This window comes from Nomascus leucogenys, chromosome 17, assembly GCF_006542625.1.
Source record: "Nomascus leucogenys isolate Asia chromosome 17, Asia_NLE_v1, whole genome shotgun sequence".
In the NCBI taxonomy this organism is placed as follows: domain Eukaryota; kingdom Metazoa; phylum Chordata; class Mammalia; order Primates; family Hylobatidae; genus Nomascus; species Nomascus leucogenys.
This window is the reverse complement of record NC_044397.1, coordinates 34,823,854-34,845,609: the sequence shown is the minus strand read 5'-3', so window position 1 is coordinate 34,845,609 and position 21,756 is coordinate 34,823,854. Positions and strand designations below refer to the sequence as shown.

The 21,756-nt window shown below is 54.0% G+C and overlaps 3 protein-coding genes across 5 annotated transcripts; 2 read left to right on the top strand and 1 right to left on the bottom strand.

Annotated features, from left to right (window-relative positions):
- The first annotated feature begins 613 nt into the window (after positions 1-613).
- GAL3ST4 (galactose-3-O-sulfotransferase 4) lies at positions 614-9,619 on the top strand. The gene is made up of 4 exons (XM_012496194.2): positions 614-713; positions 1,956-2,266; positions 2,432-2,735; positions 7,901-9,619. The coding sequence occupies exons 2-4, from the start codon at positions 2,142-2,144 to the stop codon at positions 8,930-8,932; spliced, it is 1,461 nt and encodes a 486-aa protein (XP_012351648.2). The 5' UTR covers positions 614-713; positions 1,956-2,141; the 3' UTR covers positions 8,933-9,619.
- A 342-nt stretch (positions 9,620-9,961) lies between these two features.
- Positions 9,962-14,272, top strand: MAP11 (microtubule associated protein 11). Its single transcript, XM_030796123.1, has 11 exons — positions 9,962-10,603; positions 10,754-10,849; positions 10,930-11,059; positions 11,233-11,319; positions 11,478-11,598; positions 11,700-11,847; positions 11,976-12,058; positions 12,143-12,306; positions 12,870-13,024; positions 13,240-13,433; positions 13,530-14,272. Exons 1-11 carry the CDS (start codon positions 10,193-10,195, stop codon positions 13,681-13,683), a joined length of 1,743 nt encoding a protein of 580 aa, XP_030651983.1. The 5' UTR covers positions 9,962-10,192; the 3' UTR covers positions 13,684-14,272.
- Positions 14,273-14,479: 207 nt separating this feature from the next.
- On the bottom strand, positions 14,480-20,068 carry LAMTOR4 (late endosomal/lysosomal adaptor, MAPK and MTOR activator 4). 3 transcript variants are annotated; one of them, XM_030796126.1, is made up of 4 exons: positions 19,979-20,068; positions 19,372-19,452; positions 15,167-15,284; positions 14,480-14,847 (listed from the first exon to the last, which is right to left on the bottom strand). In XM_030796126.1, exons 1-4 carry the CDS (start codon positions 19,979-19,981, stop codon positions 14,801-14,803), a joined length of 249 nt encoding a protein of 82 aa, XP_030651986.1. In that variant the 5' UTR covers positions 19,982-20,068; the 3' UTR covers positions 14,480-14,800. The 3 variants fall into 3 exon arrangements, with proteins under 3 accessions (XP_030651986.1, XP_030651984.1, XP_030651987.1); XM_030796124.1 differs by having other exon boundaries at positions 14,480-14,830; XM_030796127.1 differs by lacking the exon at positions 19,372-19,452 and having other exon boundaries at positions 14,480-14,830; positions 19,979-20,062.
- Positions 20,069-21,756: the final 1,688 nt, after the last annotated feature.

The window sequence follows — 21,756 nt, the reverse complement described above, 5'->3', positions numbered from 1 at the left end:
GATCTCAGTTCACTGCAAACTCCGCCTCCCCAGTTCAAATGATTCTCCTGCCTCAGCCTCCTGAGTAGCTGGGATTACAGGCGCCTGCCACCACACTCAGCTAATTTTTGTATTTTTAGTAGAGACGGGGTTTCACCATGTTGGCCAGGCTAATCGCAAACTCCTGACCTCAAGCGATCCGCCAGCCTCAGCCTCCCAAAGTGCTGGGATTACAGGCATGAGCCACCGCGCCCGGCCACGAGGCATTGTTAAGGTGACCACACCACTGCCCCCTGCCTTCAGGATGGGAGGCCTTGTTCTCTGAGCGTCAGTCTCTGGCTACCTTACCACGTCCTTGACAATGTCTGCTTTCAAATATCACTTTCTCCTTCCTTCCTTCTTTCTTTTCGCCGCCTGAATGAATCTTTTGTTCTGCAGCAAGCCAAGAGAAAATGGTAGGATTGATTCCCAAGTGTGAAAGGGGGGTGGAAGTGGTGTCTTCCAAGAGGAGTCTGGGTGCCCTGCCGGAGAGGGGAAGATGCAGCGGGGGAGAGACCTAGAACCGCGATCAAAGCTGCAGCAGCTGCTGGGGCTGGCGGGACAAAGGGAGGAGGGAGGAGCCTGGGCGCTGAGAAAGTTCTTGGGGAAAGTTGAGCTGAGCCAAGAGTCGGGCGGTGGCTGGGATGGGCGGGAGGGCCCGGCCCGATTTCCCTTGCTGCTCCCCTTGTGGCCTGGTGAGTGGGAAGTGAAACCAAGGATAGGACCAGTGGAGGGACCCTCTAATTTATGGGAGGAGACATGAGGGGTTCATGGAACCCCAGCGGGGGCAACTGACTGGGCAGTCACCAAAGCTGGAGGGGACAGAGGGCTGGGATCTCCAATCATGGGAAGGGAGAGATGGATGGAAGGAAATGAAGAACTGGATAGGGGAGACGCGGCTAGACCCCAGGGGCTGTGATCGGGGAGGGAATTGGGGAGTGATGCCAGAGAGGACAGGTCTCCGGGAGTAAAAGTGTGGTTTCTCTCTGCTTAGGGTTACCCCTGGCTCATCGGAGCAGGGAGCTGTCGGGGCTTGTTGGAGGGGCCGTGGTCCCTAATCGCGAGTTGCAATCTGAAGGGGCGGGGCCGGACTCCCGGTTGATTAGGAAGCTCGGGCTTCAGAAGGAACTCTGCAGTTAGTGTTTGCGCCTTTCTCCGTATCTTTGTGTCATAGTCTCTCTGTCCCTCTGTCTCTCTCTTTCTGTCTCTCTCTCTCTCTGTCTCTCTCTCTCTCTGTCTTCCTCTCCAGCCCCACCCTTTCAGTCTCCTCCGGGTGCACTGATAAGGTTGGAAAGTGGAATGGTGGGTAAGTCCAGGGATCTGGGCTTCATAAGTAGCCACACGTCTCCCCCAGCCCCTGTCACACATGGGGGTCTGCCCCATGCTGAGACAGAGAAAAAAGAGGTGCGGGAATTTATAACCCAATGGCTCTTACCCATTGCAATGCCACTCCTAGAAGTCCAACCTTCCTTCCTCCTGCCTGGGTTCATCCACCTGTGTCCTGTCTGATCCTCATTCCCACTGTATGGCTTCCCTTCCTGGTCCTGGGATAGGGCTCTTCATCCCCATCTGTGACAGCCAGAGGGACTCAGGAGGAAACCAGGTTCCCGACCATGGTCTGACCTGACTGTGTTAATGAGCTGATTGATCTGATCTCTCTCTTGCTGGCTGTTTCATTCATGAGCTGGGGCTTTTTCTCTCCTTCCCTTCTAAGTCCCTGAGGCTCAGGGACAACTGTAGGTGGGGAGCTGGGGGAACTGGAGATAAGAAAGTCATAGAGCAGAGAGAGTAGTTGTGGGGCCACCTAGGAGAGTCTGGGTGTAGACAACATCCCCAGCCACTACCCTTCCCTGAACCAGGTCTCAGCTGCAGCAGGAGAGAAGGCTGCCTCTGCCTCTCCTTAGACTTCCCTTCTTCCCCCCTCATTTCCCTTCTAGACGCTGACAGAGGCAAAAATCTGCTAACTCAGGGGGCAGACTCAACCAAGACTGCAAGCAGGCCTGGGGAATGACCCCCCGATCTCCAACCAGCGCCTTCTGCAGCTGCACGGCTGTCTCCAGCTGTCTGTGCCCCTGTTCCTGGCCCTGGCTCCATCCCTGTCACCTCACCCTTCCCTGTGCCACATGGGCCCTCTCTCTCCTGCCAGGACGCTGCGGCTCTGGGAACCTCGGAGCTTGGGGGTGGCTCTGGGAGTCTTCATGACCATTGGCTTTGCACTCCAGCTCTTGGGAGGGCCCTTCCAGAGGAGGTGAGTTCCCACTTTGCCCCAACTCCTTCTAGATGCCCCGCACTTGCTCTTCCCCATCCCACCTGGGGCTGGTGACTCCTGGGGACTCAGAAGCCTCCATGCCCTCTGTACCTTCTACCCATTTGCTGCTGAGGAACAGGACACTCCCCCTCCATCTCTTCCCAGGCTACCCGGGCTACAGCTCCGACAGCCCTTGGCCCCATCCCTACGACCAGCCCTTCCATCCTGCCCACCCCGGCAGCGACTGGTGTTCCTGAAGACGCATAAATCCGGGAGCAGCTCTGTGCTGAGCCTGCTTCACCGCTACGGGGACCGGCACGGGCTGCACTTCGCCCTCCCTGCCCGCTACCAGTTTGGCTACCCAAAGCTCTTCCAGGCCTCTAGGGTAAAAGGCTACCGCCCCCAGGGTGGAGGCACCCAGCTCCCCTTCCACATCCTCTGTCACCACATGAGGTTCAACCTGAAAGAGGTAAGGAGTGTTGCAGGGGTGGGAGGGACCAGAAGCAGATGGGCTCAGGCTGACACCACCAAGGGAGGGGGCCCAGACCTGGGGGCTCCCCAGGCATCATCTCACCCTAAAGTTGGACATGGGGGCCACAAAGATGGGGCTCCCTGCCATCCTCTCTACAGGTGTCCCTTCCCCAGTAGTTTCTGGGAGCCCAAGTCCTCCTCTCTCCCTTCTCTCTCTGGCACTTACCCCAGTCTCTCTCTTTCACCAACGTATTTCCCTGGCATCAGTGTCTTGCCAACTCTGAGCCCCGAACTCTCCTTCCAGGTGCCCCTTACCCTTCTTTTTTTACATTATTTTTTGGAAGACAGGGTCTTACTCTGTCGCCCAGGCTGGAGTGCAGTGGCACAATCATAGTTCACTGCAGCCTTGACTTCCCAGGCTCAAGTGATCCTCCCACCTCAGCCTCCTGAGTAGCTATGGCTAAGGCATGTGCCACTACACGTGGCTACTTTTTAATTTTTTGTACAGATGGGGTCTTGCTATGTTGCCCAGGCTGATCTCAAATCCCTGGGCTTAAATAAATAAATACTTCTGGGCTCAAGTGATCTGCTCACCTTGACCTCCCAAAGGGTTGTAATTACAGAAGTGAGCTTGCCCAGCCTGTGTGTGTGTGTGTGTGTGTGTGTGTGACAGGGTCTCACTCTGTCATCCAGGCTGGAATGCAGTGGTGCAATTATAGCTCACTGTAACCTCAAACTCCTGGGCTCAAGCGATCCTCTCACCTCAGCCTCCCAACTAGCTGGGACTACAGGTGCACGCCACCACAGCTGGCTATTTTTTTTTTATTTTTTGTAGAGATAGGGTCTCACTATGTTGCCCAGGCTGGCCTCAAACGATCCTCCCACCTCAGCCTCGAAAGTACCTAGGACAACACGCCCCTTCCCTTTCTTAGCCTCCCTTCCACTGTTACACCAGGGCCCCACCTCCCCCACTGCTTTCTGACTTGTCTTTTTCAACCCCCTCACATTTTGAGGATCAGCTGTATGTTTAGCCTGGGGCTAAGCCCAGCACTTTGGGAGACCAAGGTGGGCAGATCACCTGAGGTCAGAAGTTCGAGACCAGCCTGGCCAACATGGTGAAACCCTGTCTCTATTAAAAATACAAAAATTAGCCAGACGTGGTGGCACACGCCTGCAATCCCGGCTACTCGGGAGGCTGAAGCAGGAGAATTGCTTGAACCCAGGAGGCAGAGGTTACAGTGAGCCAAGATCATGCCACTGCACTCCAGCCTGGGCAACAGAGCAAGACTCCATTTCACAAAAGAAGAAAAAAGGCCAGGCACGGTGGCTCACGCCTGTAATCCCAGCACTTTGGGAAGCCGAGGCGGGCGGATCACAAGGTCAGGAGATCAAGACCATCCTGGCTAACACAGTGAAACCCTGTTTCTACTAAAAATACAAAAAATTAGCCAGGCGTGGTGGCGGGTGCCTGTAGTCCCAGCTACCCGGGAGGCTGAGGCAGGAAAATGGCATGAACCTCAGAGGCGGAGCTTGCAGTGAGCCGAGATCGTGCCACTGCACTCCAGCCTGGGTGACAGAGACTCTGTCTCAAAAAAAAAAAAAAAAAAGGTAAATAAATAAATAAAATTGAAAATTAAAGTGGCAGAGCTGGAAGTTGAGCCCAGGTCCATGCACTCCAAAGTCGAGGCTTCTTCTGAGCCTTGTGTATGTGTTCGTATCTGGAATGGTAAGAAGAGTATTCACCAAACAGGTGACACTTTCTGGAGAGGGGGGGTTTATTTTACTTTATTATTTAATTTTGATTTTTTTTATTTATTTTGAGACAGAGTCTTGCTCTTTCCCCCCGGCTGGAGTGCAGTGGCATGACCTCAGCTCACTGCAACCTCTACCTCCCAGGTTCAAGCAATTCTCGTACCTCCCAAGTAGCTGGGACTACAGGCACCCGCCACCACACCTAGCTAATTTTTGCACTTTTAGTAGAGACAGGGTTTCGCCATGTTGACCAGGCTGGTCTCAAACTCCTGACCTCAAGTGATCCGCCCACCTCGGCCTCCCAAAGTGCTGGGATTCCAGGTGTGAGCCACCGTGCCCAGCCGAGAGCGGGGGGTTTTAAAGGAAAAGGTGGATGTGGCTTGTGGTAAGGACAGCATGAGGCATTCTTAGAGGGAGCAAAACACCAGCAAGGACATGGTGGGGTGCACGTGTGTGTGTGCATGTAAGAGGGAGAACGTCTGTACTGGGGGAGGAAGTTCCGCAGGGGCTGCAAAGTCACCCTTGTCGAAGCTGGAGCTGGAGACACCAGCTGAGGACATGGGCGTGCTCTGATGGGCAGCAAAAGGCCACTGTCAGGAGTGAGGCAATGATGGTGATCTTTGAGGTAGGTTTCTCCAGAGGCTAGGATGATGGCCTTCACTGACACCACCATTCACTGAATACCTACCATGTTCCAGACACTTGCACATTCTTCCAGATAAGTGTTACCCAGTTACTCAGATTTCTAGATGGAGGAATGATGGCTCTGAGACCTTCAATAACCCGCCCAAAGTCATAGAATTAGTAAATGGCAGAGGGGGATTTTATTCCAGGTCCAGATGCCAAAGACTGTTTTCTTCACTTTCCCCCCTGCCTTCAAAGAGACCTGCAGGGCCAGGCATGGTGGCTCATGCCTGTGATCCGAGTGCTTTTGGATGCTGAGGTGGGAGGATTACTTGAGCCCAGGAGTTCGAGGCCAATCTGGGCAACATAGCAAGACCCTGTCCCTACAAAAAAATTAAAAATTAACAGGGCATGTTGGTGTGTGCCTGTAGTCCCAGCTACTCAGGAGGCTGAGGTTGGGGAATCCCTTGAGCCCAGGAGTTTTCAAGGCTGCAGTGAGCTATGATATGCTGCCTAGGTGACAAAGCAAGGAGACACTGTCTCTTAAAAAATAGTAAGAAGAAAATAAACACTGAAAAGCTAAAATACTCATTTCCTGTCCTCCCCCCCCCAAAAAAAAAGAGAGAGAGAGTTCACAGGCTGCTATTCAGGTGTGCCACATTTGCAAAGCTGATTGAGGAACACCGTGACAGACAAAAGTCAGATTCAATGATGGAAGTCATTTTTGGAGGCAGAAACCCTTCAAGGAGACCAGGAGCTAGGTTCTGACCTGCATCAGCCTGCAGGGCCACGTTAGGGTGTGGTGCAGCCTGATCTCCACCTTCATTCTTGCAGAGTGGTGTAATCACGTGTCCCAGCCCTCAGGGCAGCATCCCACCAGGCAGCCGTGGCTTCCCAGTGCCCCGGCCCAGGATGTCTTTTGCCCTCTGGGATGCCCAGGAGCCCCTGAAGTGCTTTACCCCTCAGCCATTCTGGGCCTGGCCTGCCCACCTGCTGCCTATGCCCAAGACGGCATTATAGTTGCTCCTTTGCTGCCAGTGATGCCCCCTCCCAGGCACTCAACAGGTTTTTGCTGGAGAAATGAGTACAAAGGTTGGTTTTACTGACCAAGGCAGACAGAAATGCCCAAGGAAATTAATGTTCTTCAGGAGTTTCCTATTCTCCAGGTTTCCGTCCATCCCTTCTTTCTTTTTTTTCTTTTTCTTTTTTTCCCTTCCTTTTCCTCCCCTCACCTCCCCTTAAAAATTAGTGCCCGGCTAATTTTTAAGTTCTGGGATACATGTGCAGAATATGCTGGTTTGTTACACAGGTATACATGTGCCACGGTGGTTTGCTGCACCTATCAACCTGTCATCTAGGTTTTAAGCCTTGCATGCATTAGGCATTCGTCCTAACGCTCTCTCTCTTCCTTTGCCCCCGACACCCTGACAAGCCTCTCCCCTCCCCCCTTCCCCTCCCCTCCTCTTCCCTTCCCTCCTTCCCCCTCTCACTCTGGCTGCCTTTTTTTTTTTTTTTTTTTTGAGACAGAGTCTCACTTTGTCACCCAGGCTGGAGTGCAGTGGCGCGATCTCGGCTCACTGCAACCTCTGCCACCCAGCTTCAAGCGGTTCTCCTGCCTCAGCCTCCCGAGTAGCTGAGATTACAGGCGCCTGCCACCGCGCCCGGCTAATTTTTGTAGTTTTAGTAGAGATGGGGTTTCACTATCTTGGCCAGGCTGGTCTTGAACTCCTGACCTGTGATCCACCCGCCTCAGCCTCCCAAAGTGCTGGGATTACAGGTGTGAGTCACTACACCCAGCCCCTTTCTTTCAAGGCAGGGTCTTGCTGTGTTGCTCAGGCTTGTCTTGAACTCCTGGGCTCAAGCAATCCTACCACCTCAGCCTCTTGAGTAGCTGGGACTACAGGTGCGCACCAGGATACCCTGCTAATTTATTTTTATTTTTATTTTAAGTTCTGACATACATGTGCAGAACATGCAGGTTTGTTACATAGGTACACATGTGCCATGGTGGTTTGCTGCACTGATCAACACATCATCTAGGTTTTAACCCTGCATGCATTAGGTATTCGTCCTAATGCTCTCCCTCCCCTTGCTCCCCACCCTGACAGGCCCCAGTGTGTGATGTTCCCCTCCCTGTGTCCATGTGTTCTCACTGTTCAACTCCCACTTACTTGTGAGTGAGAACACGTGGTGTTTGGTTTTCTGTTCCTGTGTTAGTTTGCTGGAGTAGGTTAGTTTGCTGAGCATGATGATGGCTTCCAGCTTCATCCATGCACCTGCAAAGGACATTATCTCATTCTTTTCTATGGCTGCATAGTATTCCATGGTGTATATGTGCCACATTTTCTTTATCCAGTCTATCATCGATTGCCCTGCTAATTTTTTGTTTTTTTCTAGAGACAGGGTCTCGCTATGTTGCCCAGGCTGGCCTCGGCAACATAGCCAATGCTCAAGCCATCCTACTGCCTCAGCCTCCCGAGTAGCTGGGACTACAGGCACATAAAACATGCCTGGCTCCATGCTCCAGGTTTCTTCGTATGTTTTATCTCATGTATTTTTCATAATCACTTGGGGAAGTATGATTATCCCCATTTGCAGATAAGCAAATTGAGTCTCAGAGATGTTAAGTAACTTGCCACGCAGCAAGTGATGGAAGCTGGGGATTCCTAGCAGAGCTGGGAGAAGGAGATTTGAAGAGGCTGGGTCAGTGGACACGTGGCTTGTACATACTTATGCATACCTTCTCCCCAGCCCAGTTCTCTCTCTTCTGTCTTCCCTCCTCTGCAGGTACTTCAGGTCATGCCTTCTGACAGCTTCTTTTTTTCCATTGTCCGAGACCCAGCGGCTCTGGCTCGCTCTGCCTTCTCCTACTATAAATCCACCTCATCAGCCTTCCGCAAGTCACCATCCTTGGCTGCCTTCCTGGCCAATCCTCGAGCCTTCTACAGGCCTGGGGCCCGTGGGGACCACTACGCTCGCAACTTACTATGGTTTGACTTTGGCCTGCCCTTTCCCCCAGAGAAGAGGGCCAAGAGAGGGAATATTCATCCCCCCAGAGACCCCAACCCCCCACAACTGCAGGTCTTGCCTTCTGGTGCTGGCCCTCGAGCCCAAACCCTCAATCCCAATGCCCTCATCCATCCTGTTTCCACTGTTACTGATCATCACAGCCAGATATCAAGCCCTGCCTCTTTCGATTTGGGGTCTTCATCCTTCATCCAGTGGGGTCTGGCCTGGCTGGACTCTGTCTTTGACCTTGTCATGGTGGCTGAGTACTTCGATGAGTCATTGGTTCTGCTGGCAGATGCCCTGTGCTGGGGTCTAGATGACGTGGTGGGCTTCATGCACAATGCCCAGGCTGGACGTAAGCAGGGCCTCAGCACTGTCAGCAACAGTGGACTGACCGCGGAGGAACAGCAGCTGACCGCACGGGCCCGAGCCTGGAACAACCTGGACTGGGCTCTCTATGTCCACTTCAACCGCAGTCTCTGGGCACGGATAGAGAAATACGGCCAGCGCCGGCTGCAGACAGCTGTGGCCGAGCTCCGGGCTCGCCGAGAGGCCCTAGCGAAACATTGTCTGGTAGGGGGTGAGGCTTCTGACCCCAAATACATCACTGATCGCCGGTTCCGCCCCTTCCAGTTTGGGTCAGCTAAGGTTTTGGGCTATATACTTCGGAGTGGATTGAGCCCCCAAGACCAAGAGGAGTGTGAGCGCCTAGTTACCCCTGAGCTCCAGTACAAGGACAAGCTGGATGCCAAGCAGTTCCCCCCTGCCGTCTCACTGCCCCTCAAGACTTCAAGGCCACTCTCCCCATAAACATCAGACTACAGATTTAGGTGGAAAAGCAGCCATGTTTGAAGGGCACATGTGATGAGTGGGGGGCAGCAAGATGCCATTTCTGCATCTCCCAGAAGGGATGAGTCTTTGTCCTGATGCAAGCCCCCTCTTCGCTGGGCTCCCAGCAGTGCTTCCCTCCTCCACCTTCCACTCATTTTGTTCTTTCCCCCCAACTTTTTTTTTTTTTTAAACAGAGTCTCGCTCTGTCCCCCAGGCTGGAGTGCAGTGGCATGATCTCAGCTCACTGCAACCTCTGCCTCCCAGGTTCAAGCGATTCTCCTGCCTCAGCCTCCAGAGTAGCTAGGATTACAGATGCGTGCCACCATACCCGGCTAATTTTTATATTTTTAGTAGAGACAGGGATTCAACATGTTGGTCAGGCTGGTCTTGAACTCCTTACCTAAGGTGATCCACATGCCTCTGCCTCCCAAAGTGCTGCCATTACAGGCGTGAGCCACTAGGCCTGACCTCCCCTTCCCCTTTCCTGCCCCAAGGCAGATCCACATCACCAAAGCTCCCTAGAGGAGCAAAAGATGGAGTTAGCCACAGAAAGTTTGGGGCGTGGTGAGTTGGAATGATACGTCCATTTCTCTATGAAATATTTGCTAGTAGACTGTTCATTTCTCTCTGAAATGTTTGTTGAATGAATAAATAATTTGAAACTTCTACTTGATTTATGGAGGGTGAAAAGGGGAGGGATGGAATACAGGCGCGCGCCACCGCACCCGGATAATTTTTAAATTTTTGCAGAGAGGAGGTCTTGCTATGTTGGCCAGGGTGGTCTTGAACTCCTGGCCTCAAGCGATCCTGACGCCTCGGCCTCCCACAGTGCTGGGATTATTGGCGTGAGCCAACCCGCCTGGCCGACGGGGTCTTCCATTTCTTTTCCAAGAAGCCTGGCCGCAGCCCCCGCCTGCATTCTCGCAGCCTCAGAGCAGCGGGACCCCGCCCCCTCCTCCACGGTCCGGGCACCCGCAGATTCCGGGGCCTCGGCGACCACGCCCCCTCCCTTCCGCTTCCGGTTTCTCTCTAGTCATTCGGCTCAGTACCCCGGTTCCGGCGCCGCCGGGTCTCGGTTCCGGGTTCGTTGCCCCGGTGCCGGGACCGGGCCGGTCTCTCCGGCCGTCCCAGCCGGGCGCAGCAGCCGGAGGTGTAGGGACCCTCTGGACCCACCCTAGCGGGCCCCGCCGGCGGTCGGCCTCCGGTCCGGGCTCCCAGTCGCGCCGTCCTCGCCGCCCCATGGAGTCCCAGTGCGACTACTCGATGTACTTCCCGGCCGTGCCGCTGCCGCCGCGCGCGGAGCTGGCAGGGGATCCGGGCCGGTACCGGGCGCTGCCCCGGCGCAACCATCTGTACTTGGGGGAGACTGTCCGCTTTCTGCTGGTGTTGCGCTGCCGGGGCGGTGCGGGGTCTGGCGCCGGGGGCGGCCCGGGCTTGGGCTCCAGAGGAGCCTGGGCAGAACTGGCAACCGCCCTGGCCGCCCTGGCCTCGGTCAGCGCCGGAGGCGGGATGCCGGGGGGCGGCGGCGCAGGCGACCAGGATTCGGAGCCCCCAGGGGGAGGGGATCCTGGGGGTGGGGGTTTGTTCCGAGGCTGCAGCCCCCTTCTCACCCACGGCCCGGGCCCTGCTACCTCAGGGGGAGCGACCACGGTGAGGAGCTTTGGGGGACCCGACACAGGACGGAGGGGCGGTTTACTGGGGGCCTGAGACAGGAGGCAGATGACCTGCCGGTCTTAAAGGGAAAGGCTGCAGGCTGCCTCTGACTTGCTCCTGACCTCTTCACCCCTTTCCCAACCCCAGCTGCCTGTGGAGGAACCGATTGTGTCCACAGATGAGGTCATCTTCCCACTCACCGTTTCACTGGATAGACTGCCCCCAGGGACACCTAAGGCCAAGGTAAGATGAGCAAGAGTGGAGCTGTTGTCCTAATTCAGACACGTTTTCCGGGCTCAGCCATCTGTCTTTCCTCTTGACAGATTGTAGTGACTGTGTGGAAGCGGGAGGTTGAGGCACCAGAGGTCAGAGATCAAGGCTACCTGCGATTGCTGCAGACCCGATCTCCTGGGGAGACATTCCGGGGCGAGCAGAGTGCTTTCAAGGCCCAAGGTGGGCAGGGCAGCGCAGAGGCAAAGGGCTAGAGTCTGGGAATTGGGGGAAAGAGGGGAGGGGTCACGCTGGAAAGTGGCTAATGGGCTCTGAGAAGAGGAAGGTGAGAATTCTGGGTTGGAGGTGAGGTCAGCCTCCAGACCACCACTTCTTGCCCCCACCCCCTCCCGCAGTGAGCACGCTGCTGACTCTGCTGCCCCCTCCGGTTCTGAGATGCCGGCAGTTCACTGTGGCTGGAAAACACTTGACCGTGCTCAAGGGTAAGCAGGTCCGCCGGCTCCAGCCTCGGGGAGCAGCAAGGGAACTGATTGGATGCAGTTCCTCTGGGCAGGCTGGTGGGGTAGGTCCGGTTTTTTCTGGGTAAAGGTGGGGCCTGAGGGGTCCAGCTATTCTGAGCCAAGCTGGTCCTCTCCCACAGTGCTGAACAGCTCCTCTCAGGAGGAAATCTCCATCTGGGATATCCGAATCCTCCCCAACTTCAACGCCAGTTATCTACCTGTCATGCCTGATGGCTCTGTGCTGCTGGTGGACAATGTCTGGTGAGGTCCTGGGAGGGGCGAGGCTGTGAAGTGGTGGGGATGGCTTCAGGGGCTGAGCTCTGGCATGGGGAGACCATGCCTTGTCCTCTTTTCTGAGCTAGTCACCAGTCTGGGGAAGTCTCCATGGGCTCCTTCTGCCGCCTACCCGGGACCTCTGGCTGCTTCCCCTGCCCGCTGAATGCCCTGGAGGAACACAACTTCCTGTTTCAGCTGAGAGGGGGTGAGCAGCCCCCTCTAGGGGCCAAGGAGGTGAGCATAAGGGGCTGGTGTGTTCAAAGAAAAGTGATAAGGCAGTGGGAGGGAAAGACCAGGCAGCTGACTAAAGATGGGAGGGGCACTCTTAATACCTGCGCCAACCCCCTTTGTCCCTCCTGCAGGGCCTGGAAGTTCCCCTGATTGCTGTGGTTCAGTGGTCCACCCCAAAGCTGCCCTTCACTCAGAGCATCTACACCCACTACCGGTGAGTGTGGATCCCGGAGGAACCGTCGCGTTCGCCTTTGTGGCCTGACACACACAGCCAGCATCCCTCTCTCACCACTCCTAGCCTGCCCAGTGTCCGCCTGGACCGCCCGTGTTTCGTGATGACCGCTTCTTGTGAGTCCCCTGTTCGGACCTACGAGCGTTTCACTGTCACCTACACGCTGCTTAACAATCTCCAAGACTTCCTTGCTGTGAGGCTCGTGTGGACCCCAGAGCATGCACAGGCTGGTAGGTCAGCTGCTAGGTGGGGATCTGGTCCCCAGGAAAGGGAAGAGAAAGGAAAAGTCAGGGAGGCAGGACAGTGAAAACAGCCAAATTTGGTGCCAGCCCCATCACAGGAGGCGACTTGTGGCAGGTGGCTTCCGCCCTGTACCTGGGTGGTCTCCCCAGTGTCCTAGATGGAGAGTTTAGAGAGGCAGTGGGGCAGAGTGACTTTCAGGGCATAGACACTGGAGCTGCACTCGCTGGTGTGAACTCTACTTCTCTCCTTTACTAGCTGTGTGACCTTGAATAAGTTACTTAACCTCTCTGGGCCTCAGAGTCCTCACCTCTAAAATAGAGCAACTCATATCTGATGGGGCTGTCATGCAGATACTGAGTTAATATACGTGACGTGCCTTGCACACAGTAAATATTAGCCGTTGTTATCTACAACATGCACAAAAGATAACGTTTGCTCAGTTTACTCCACAGAGTGGCTTTGAGAATCAATCAGATGAGACTGTGCTGGCGAAGGCCCTGTGGGAATGAGGAACGCTGTAGTGTTTGCTGGTCCCTGTTTCTGCCCCCAGGAAAGCAGCTGTGTGAGGAGGAGCGCCGGGCCATGCAGGCTGCCCTGGACTCCATCGTCTGCCACACACCCCTCAACAATCTTGGCTTTTCCCGGAAGGGCAGCGCGCTCACCTTCAGTGTGGCCTTCCAGGCTCTGAGGACGGGGCTCTTCGAGGTGGGCTGGGGAGGGTCTGGGCTGAGTGCTGAGTGATGCAGAATGCTGGGGTGGACGGAGGCAGGACCCTTAGATTTTGGGGATGAAATAAAAAGCTGGGCAGAGGGAAGGTAGGATTTAGATTTGACATCAGTCTGTCACGTGGGGAAGACCATTTGGAAGGAGGCCTGGGCCCTGGAAGCCAAGCTGGCATGCTGACCTGCGTCTCCCCTCAGCTAAGCCAGCACATGAAACTGAAGCTGCAGTTCACTGCCAGCGTCTCCCACCCTCCACCCGAGGCCCGGCCCCTCTCCCGCAAGAGCAGCCCCAGCAGCCCTGCTGTCCGGGACTTGGTGGAGAGGCATCAGGCTAGCCTGGGCCGCTCCCAGTCCTTCTCCCACCAGCAGCCTTCCCGAAGCCACCTCATGAGGTACAGAACCAGGGGGCGTGGCATGGGACTGGTAGAGGATGGGAGCAGGGAGGGTGCCCGGTCTGACCAGCGCCCACAGCCTCTGCCTTCCCCCAGGTCAGGCAGTGTGATGGAGCGCAGGGCCATCACGCCCCCTGTGGCCTCTCCTGTTGGCCGCCCCCTCTACCTGCCCCCGGACAAGGCTGTGTTGTCTCTGGACAAGATTGCCAAGCGCGAGTGCAAGGTCCTGGTGGTGGAACCCGTCAAGTAGCACCGTGCCAGCTTTGTTCCCTCTCACACTCCAGAGACCCAACGCCCCCAGAGGGGATCCCTGCTCCCGGGCTGTGCCTCCCCTGGGATGCCTCCCAGACGGGGCTGAAGAGGCCTGGCAAAGCTGCCTGTCTGTGTCTGCTGATGAGGGATGGGGGAAGAAGCTGTGAAGTGGGCGGGCATGGCTGGGACTAAGCTACCAGTATTCCCCGAGTTCCTGTGGGGGGGGCTGGCCCCACCCCTAGGCCAGGACAAGGGTTCCCAGAGCTCCCTTGGCCCCCGCCCTTTACACTGGTTCTGAGTTTACAAAGTCTCTTCCTCATTCCCGTTGAGTTCTTTCCCACCTCTGACATTCCCTCCCTCCCTCCCACAGGGCTGAGATTAGAGGGTGGTGATGGCTAAGGGCCCCTGACAGTGACCTTCCTGTCTCAGGGGTTGGGGACAGGGCCAGGTAGCCTCCTGCCCCTTATGTTTACGTTTGCAGCCTGAAGCACTTTAATTTTTTTTTTTTGGTCTGTTCCTGTAACTTATTTTCCAACTATTGCTTCCAACTGAAATAAGACTATTAAATGCCTATTCAGGAGGGAGAAGGATGACTAGTTTGTGTACTGATGGGAAGAGCAGAGGTCTCCAGGGCTCAGAGTGACTCCCTTCCCCTCCAGCTTTTTCTGCTTCCCAGTTTTATAGCACACAGAGGCAGCCCTGCCGCACCCAACTTGGGCTAAGGTGCATGACTTTCTCCCCAGAAGGTGGAAGACAGACATGGGGTGTAACCATTCCGACACTAAACACACATGTCCCTGGGCTGGAGAACATCAGACTTGTGTTTATTAGGGAGGGAGGGAGGGAGCACAAAGGGAGGTCTCCTTGCCCTTGTTCTCCTTAACACAGCTCAGAGTCCCCAAGCCTCGGGCCCATCCAGGTAGGGGTGGGAGGTGGGCGAGCACAAGGCCCTAGTTCTAGCAGCAAGCCAAGACCGATGGGTGTGCCTGCCTCATCACAGAGGCCCAGGACCCGATCTGCTTCTCCGACCCTCGCCCTCCAGCAGGCTCAGACATCAATGGGCTCCCGACCTCGGTTCTGCCTCTTCACCACAAACACCCTCTGTCCTGACACCGTCACCAGCAGTGTGTGTTCTCCAAAGACCACTGGAGGAGAGACACACCTTCCCCCGCCCCAGGAGAGGGAAGGGAGCACAGAGTTAGTGGGTGCAACAGACTCCATGGGGCGGGACCACACGCACATTGGCTGGGATCAAAGCCAAAGTTCTATAGTTTCAGGCTCAGAGATTTGAAGATGAGTGGCCTCTGCTAGATCTCCTTTCTCTTGCCTTCTCACTCACAATTCTGATACGGGGAGTCCCAAAGGGAGGAAAGTGGCCAGACCAGAGACCCCAGGAGATGGTAGGCGGCTGGAAGAAGAGAAGCCCCTGGAGACAGCCCCCCCTCCCAGTACCACCACCAAGGGCAGGGGCAGGGGCTCACCAGACAGGCGCTTGAAGGGCACATTCATGCCGCGGTGCAGCCGGAAACCACAGGCTGTGCTGACCAGCTCAGAGATGGCACTGGCTGCCTGCTCGTCATTCTCCAGGTCACCAGATGACTGCATGCAGACAGAGGAGAGAGAGGGACAGGCATTACGGCACAGGGGCTGGAAGGAATTCCAGGCACAATCCCCTTGGCTCTCACACTTAGACCGTCTCTCCCTTGGCTTGCCAGTACCCTCAGCTTTAGAAAAAAACAACCTGAAATCTCCCCCTATGATGCTGTCACCCTCTGGATGCCATCCTGTTTCCCATACTACTGGACTTCCCCGGATGAGCAGTAACTTATCCATCTTTTTTGTTTGTTTGTTTGTTTTTTTGAGACGGAATCTGTCACTCATGCTGTAGTGCAGTGATGCAATCTCGGCCTCTTGGGTTCAAGTAATTCTCCTGCCTCAGCCTCCCAAATAGCTGAGATTACAGGCATGTACCAGCACCACCACATCTGGCTAATTTTTTATATTTTTAGTAGAGACAGGGTTTTACCATATTAATCAGCTGGTCTCAAACTCTTGACCTCAAATGATCTGCCCGCCTCAGCCTCCCAAAATGCTGGGATTACAGACATGAGCCACTGTGCCTGGCCATCCATCTCTTTATTGACCATGCTTTTCTAACCCCATGAAACTGGATTTCTCCCATGTCCCTGCCTATTTGATAAAACCACATTCTCCAAAATGAATGCCTGCCCACCACTTACCTGTTAATGGCTCCATCTTTTTCTAAGTCTTCACACTAGCTGCCCTGTTTGCAGAATCTCAAACATAAACATTCCCTTTGTCCTTGAATCCCTCCCTCTGTTGACCCCTAAAGTGATGGGACAGTGGCTTGGGCTTCCTCTTTTCTGGTGACTGTCTCAACTTCCTCTTCCCTCTTCCTTGATATGGGCCTCCACTAGATTTAGTTCCTTTTGCTGAACTAGCAATATATATTAACTGCTATTTTATATCAAACTCAATGTCTAAAGGTGGGCCATCAAATTTCACCTTATCCTTATCCACCTCCTTCCCAATCCACTTCCTTTTTTGATTTCCTATTTGTTTGTTTGTTTGTTTTGTTTTTTTTTTTTTTTTTTGAGACGGAGTCTCGCTCTGTCGCCCAGGCTGGAGTGCAGTGGTGCAGTCTCGGCTCACTGCAAGCTCCGCCTCCCGGGTTCACGCCATTCTCCTGCCTCAGCCTCTCCGAGTAGCTAGGACTACAGGCGCCCGCCACCACGCCCGGCTGTTTTTGTATTTTTAGTAGAGACGGGGTTTCACCGTGGTCTCGATCTCCTGACCTCGTGATCCACCCGCCTCGGCCTCCCAAAGTGCTGGGATTACAAGCGTGAGCCACCGCGCCCGGCCTTGTTTGTTTGTTTTTTGAGACACAGTCTCACTCTATCACCCAGGCTGGAGTACAGTGGTGCAATCTTGGCTCGCTGCAACCTGCCTCCTGGGTTCAAGCAATTCTCCTGCCTCAACCTCCCAAGAAGCTGGGATTACATGCATGTGCCTCCATGCCAGGCTAATTTTTTGTAGAGATGGGGTTTCACCATGTTGGCTAGGCTGCTCTCAAACTCCTGACCTCAAGTGATCCACCCATCTCAGCCTCCCAAAGTGCTGGGATTATAGGCGTGAGCCACCACACAGAGACATGTTTCTTAAGGCATCATCACTCTTCCAGGCTTTAGAGTTCTGGCTAGAGAAATATTTCCTCTATTACCTATTTCTAGTCATTAGCAAGATATACTAATTCCTCCTTTAAAATATCTTCTCCCAGCCAAGCACAGTAGCTCATGTCTGTAATCTCAGCACTTTGGGAGGCCAAGGCAGGAGGAATGCTGGAGGCCATGAGTTCAAGACCAGCCTGGGCAACATAGCAAGACCCCTGTTCTCTACAAAATTTTTTTTTTAATGGCTGGGTGTGGTGGTCCTTGCCTGTAGTTCTAGTTACTTGGGATGCTGAGGCAGGAGGATCGCTCGGGCCCAGGAGTTCAAGGCTACAATGAGATGTGATCGCACCACTGCACTCCAGCCTGAGTGACAGCGAGACTCTGTCTCAAAAAACAAAAACAAAAAAAACCAGGGTGGGGCGCAGTGGCTCATGCCTGTAATCCCAGCACTTTGGGAGGCCAAGGTAGGCGGATCACGAGGTCAGGAGATCCAGACCACCCTGGCTAACACGGTGAAACCCCATCTCTACTAAAAATTCAAAAAAGTAGCTGGGCATGGTGGCGGGCGCCTATAGTCCCAGCTACTAGGGAGGCTGAGGCAGGAGAATGGCATGAACCCGGGAGGCGGAGCTTGCAGTGAGCGGAGACTGCGCCACTGCACTCCAGCCTAGGCGACAGAGTGAGACTCCGTCTCAAAAAAAAAAAAAAAAACAGGCTGGGTGCAATGGCTCATGCCTGTAATCCCAGCACTTTCAGTGGGAGGCTGAGGCGGGCAAATCACGAGGTCAGGAGTTCGAGACCAGCCTGGCCAACATGGTGAAACCCTCTCTCTACTAAAAATACAAAAATTAGCTGGGCATGGTGGTACACGCCTGTAATCCTAGCTAATCAGGAGGCTGAGGCAGGAAAATCGCTTGAACCTGGAAGGCGGAGGTTGCAGTGAGCTGAGATCATGCCACTGCACTCCAGCCTGGGCCACAGAGCGAGACTCTGTCTCAAAAAACAAAAACAAAAACTCTTCTCTCCTTGCTCCTCCTCCTTACCGCCACTTGCCCAGTCTCATCTCTTTTTTTTTTTTTTTTTTTTTTTGAGATGGAGTCTTGCTCTGTTGCCCAGGCTGGAGTACAGTGGTGTGATCTCCGCTAACTGCAACCTCCACCTTCCAGGTTCACGCCATTCTCCCGCCTCAGCCTCCCGAGTAGCTGGGACTACAGGCGCCCACCACCACGCCTGGCTAATTTTGTTTTTGTATTTTTAGTGCAGATGGGGTTTCACCGTGTTGGCCAGGATGGTCTGGATCTCCTGACCTCGTGATCCGCCCGCCTTGGCCTCCCAAAGTGCTGGGATTACAGGCATGAACCACCACGCCCAGCCCAGTCTCATCTCTTAATGAGGCCTCCTTCTGCCCATCTTCACGTCACTAACAACAATATTGCTCAACCACCTCACTGGGTCTTGTTTCTGTTTAAAAAACCTTTCAAACTGTATTACCTTCAAGAATAAGTTCAAGTGTGTTAACCTGGCCTTGAAGATCCTTCACAATTATATCCTCCCTGACCATATCCTCCTCTTCCCTCAAACCTTCCCAAATCTTTTCAGCATAAACTTACCATCAGTTCAGGCAGGTTAGTGCCACACACCTGCAAATATGTCCTCCCCCACTGTAAATACTCTCCTTTAAGGTGGGCTGAATTCCTACCTCCCAGAAAGTTAGTTACCTTGTCATAACATGTTGAATTTTTAATATCCTGGATTCCTTCAATAGTCTTTACCACCTGTATTGTTTTCAACCCTTAACCTTAAGCTTTGTCTCTGGCTAAGTCAAAAACATCTGGAGACTTAACACTATACAGTACTATGGAACCAAATACAAACACCTCTTTAAGAAATACCAAATAAAGGCCAGACATGGTGGCTCACGCCTGTAATCTAGAGACCTAACACTATACAGTACTATGGAACAAAATACAAATGCCTCTTTAAGAAATACCAAATAAAGGCCAGGCATGTTGGCTCACGCCTGTAATCCCAGCACTTTGGGAGGCTGAGGCAGGTGGATCACCTGAGGTCAGGAGTTTGAGACCAGCCTGGCTAACATGGTGAAACCCCGTTTCCACTAAAAATACAAAAAATTAGCTGAGCATGGTGGCACGTGCCTGTAATCCCAGCTACTCGGGAGGCTGAGGCAGGAGAATCGCTTGAACCCCGGAGGCGGAGGCTGCAGTGAGCTGAGATCGCACCATTGCACTTCAGCTTGGGAAACAAGAACGAAACTCAGTCTCAAAAACTATAAATAAATAAATCGCAACCGTTAGGAGACTAAAATTCCACAGACTGATTACTGAAAGTAATTGCAAAAACTGCAAATACTTTTGTACCAATCTAATAGATGCCAGGCAAGAAACCAGATAAAAGTGGAGAAAAGAAGGGCCAATATTAGAAGGGGTTACCGGGCTGTGTGCACTAAGGGACCCCCTCCCTTTCCCAGAACGCACCGCCAGCACTGCACCTTCACTCAGTACCAGGTAGCCGAGCTGGTCTGGGATTCGCTCCAGCCCCTGGGTCAGTGCAGAAGTCTAGTGGGTAAAGATGCAAGTAGTGAGAAGCATGCTAGAGGGATGGATGGCCCGATACCCTTCACCTGCAAACCCAAGTCTCTTGGTTGACGATGGCCCCAGGTTTTCTCATTCCCCAGCCAGGTCCCTTCCCGGCCCCCTCCCCCCTACATGGTCCTTAATACTGATCTTCCCGAGCCTCCATCTGCCCCCACTCTCGGCCCCCGGGCTCCCCTGGCCTTCCACATCCCACCTTTGCTACCCCAAGGGGCCTTCGCTGCCCCACTGGCCCCTGCCCCCAGACCCTCTCTCCACCTCCCCTTGTCCCCGCCCCTGACCTGCAGACTACCCGCAGCCCCAGAACACCCTCCCACAGACCCCTCCCCAGCATTCCCGTCGCCATCCCTCCCATCTTCATCCCCTCTTCCTCCCCGAGCGGATAAGAGGTGAGGGTGGAGCGCAGGCCCACGAGGGGGAAACCACACAGACTGGGGAGCAGAGACGCGGAACCCCCGGCGGGTCCTCCCGCGCATGCGTCCTCACTCACCATCGCAGTCTTCGGTGCTGGGGGAGCTCCCTACCAGATAGGTAGCTTCCGGCTTCAGGCCCCGGTCACGTGCTTGCACCCGGCGCGCTCCTCCTTCTGCTGCGTCACTGGCCTTTAGCCCCGCCTCTAGCATGAGGATTGGACCGTGGTCACGTCGTCAGACCCAATCAGCCAGTGCGAAGCGCTGCTTCCTGGAGGCGCACGTTGATTGGTGATATCCCCTCTTTAACGCCCATCTCCCTGCCCCTCAGTGCCTGAGCGAGAGGAAGAGGGCGGAGCGTCCGCGGAGGGGAGGATCTAGGAGGGACGGGAGTAGGACGGGATTGACCGCGTGGTCCTGGGCGCGCTGTCTGGAGCCAGAGTTCCGCCTGAGCCAGGATGCCCGCCGGTGTGACCCCCCCCCAAATGAATCCCTTCCCAGGTTTAAGACTGGACCCAAAAACTAGAGAATAAAAGGAAATAACGTGCAATGCATGTGAAAAGCTATTCAAGGCTGGGCGCCGTGGCTCACGCCTGTAATCTCAGCGCTTTGCGAGGCCGAGGAGGACGGATCATTTCAGGGCAAGAGTTCGAGACCAGCCTGAGCAACATAGCGAGACCCTCCCTGGCCCCCCGCCTCCAACCACCTCTACAAAAAAATAAGAAACTAAGCCGGGCGTGGTGCCTCAGGCCAGTAATTCCAGCTACTAGGGAGGCTGATGGAGGAGAGTCTCTTGGGTTTAGCAGTTGGAGAGTGCAGTGAGCTATTATGGCTATTATGGTGCCACTGCACTCCAGCCTGGGTGCCCTTCCTCTAAAAAAAAAAAAAAAAAGAAAGAAAAGAAAAAAAAGGTACTCAAATGCTACTTTTTTTTTTTGAGTCAGAGTCTCACTCGGTCGCCCAGGTTGGAGTGCAATGGCGCGATCTCTGGCTCAATACAACCTCCGCCTCCCGTGTTCAAGCAATTCTCCTGCCTCAGCCTCCCGAGTAGCTGGGATTACAGGCGCCCGCCACCACGCCCGGCTATTTTTGTGTTTTTAGTAGGGATAGGGTTTCACCATATTGGCCAGGCTGGTCTCAAACTCCTGACCTCGTGATCTGCCCGCCTCGGCCTCCCAGAGTGCTGGGATTACAGGCTTGAGCCACCGTGCCCGGCCCTCAAATGCTACTTTTATGCCTACTCAAGACAGCTCTTTGTTGAAGACAAGAATTTGTTCCTGAAGTGGTTTTTTGTCCCCAGATTCAGTCCGGGACAATGTGATGGTGAATAGAATCCCCAGCTAGCCAATGCAGCTGCAATACTGAATATTCTGTGCAGGAAAAAATTAGAAACAGTACCTTGGAATGATACACACACACACTATACACATACATACATACATATATCACACAATATATGTAAACATTGGAAATTTTTGTTTTAAATAATTTCTAGACCTGTTGTCATATTAATGTGGTGGAGGCAGTGTTAGCGAAATAATATGAAGAATGATTCTAGAAGCCTGGGCAACATAGCAAGACCCCTTCTCTAAAAATTTAAAAATTAACCAGGCATGATACTGCACATGTAGTCCCAGCTACCCGGGAGGCTGAGGTGGGAGAATCGCTTGAGCCCAGGAGGTTGAGGCTGCAGTGAGCCATGATCATGCTACGGTGCTCAAGACTGGGTAAAAGAGCAAGATTGTCTCAAAAACAAGCAAAAAAATCTGAATATAATAATTGTTGAGGTCTGGGTGTCTTTTAAGACTTGTTAGAAACAGCAATTTCAAGGCTGGGCGTAGTAGCTCACACCTGTAAT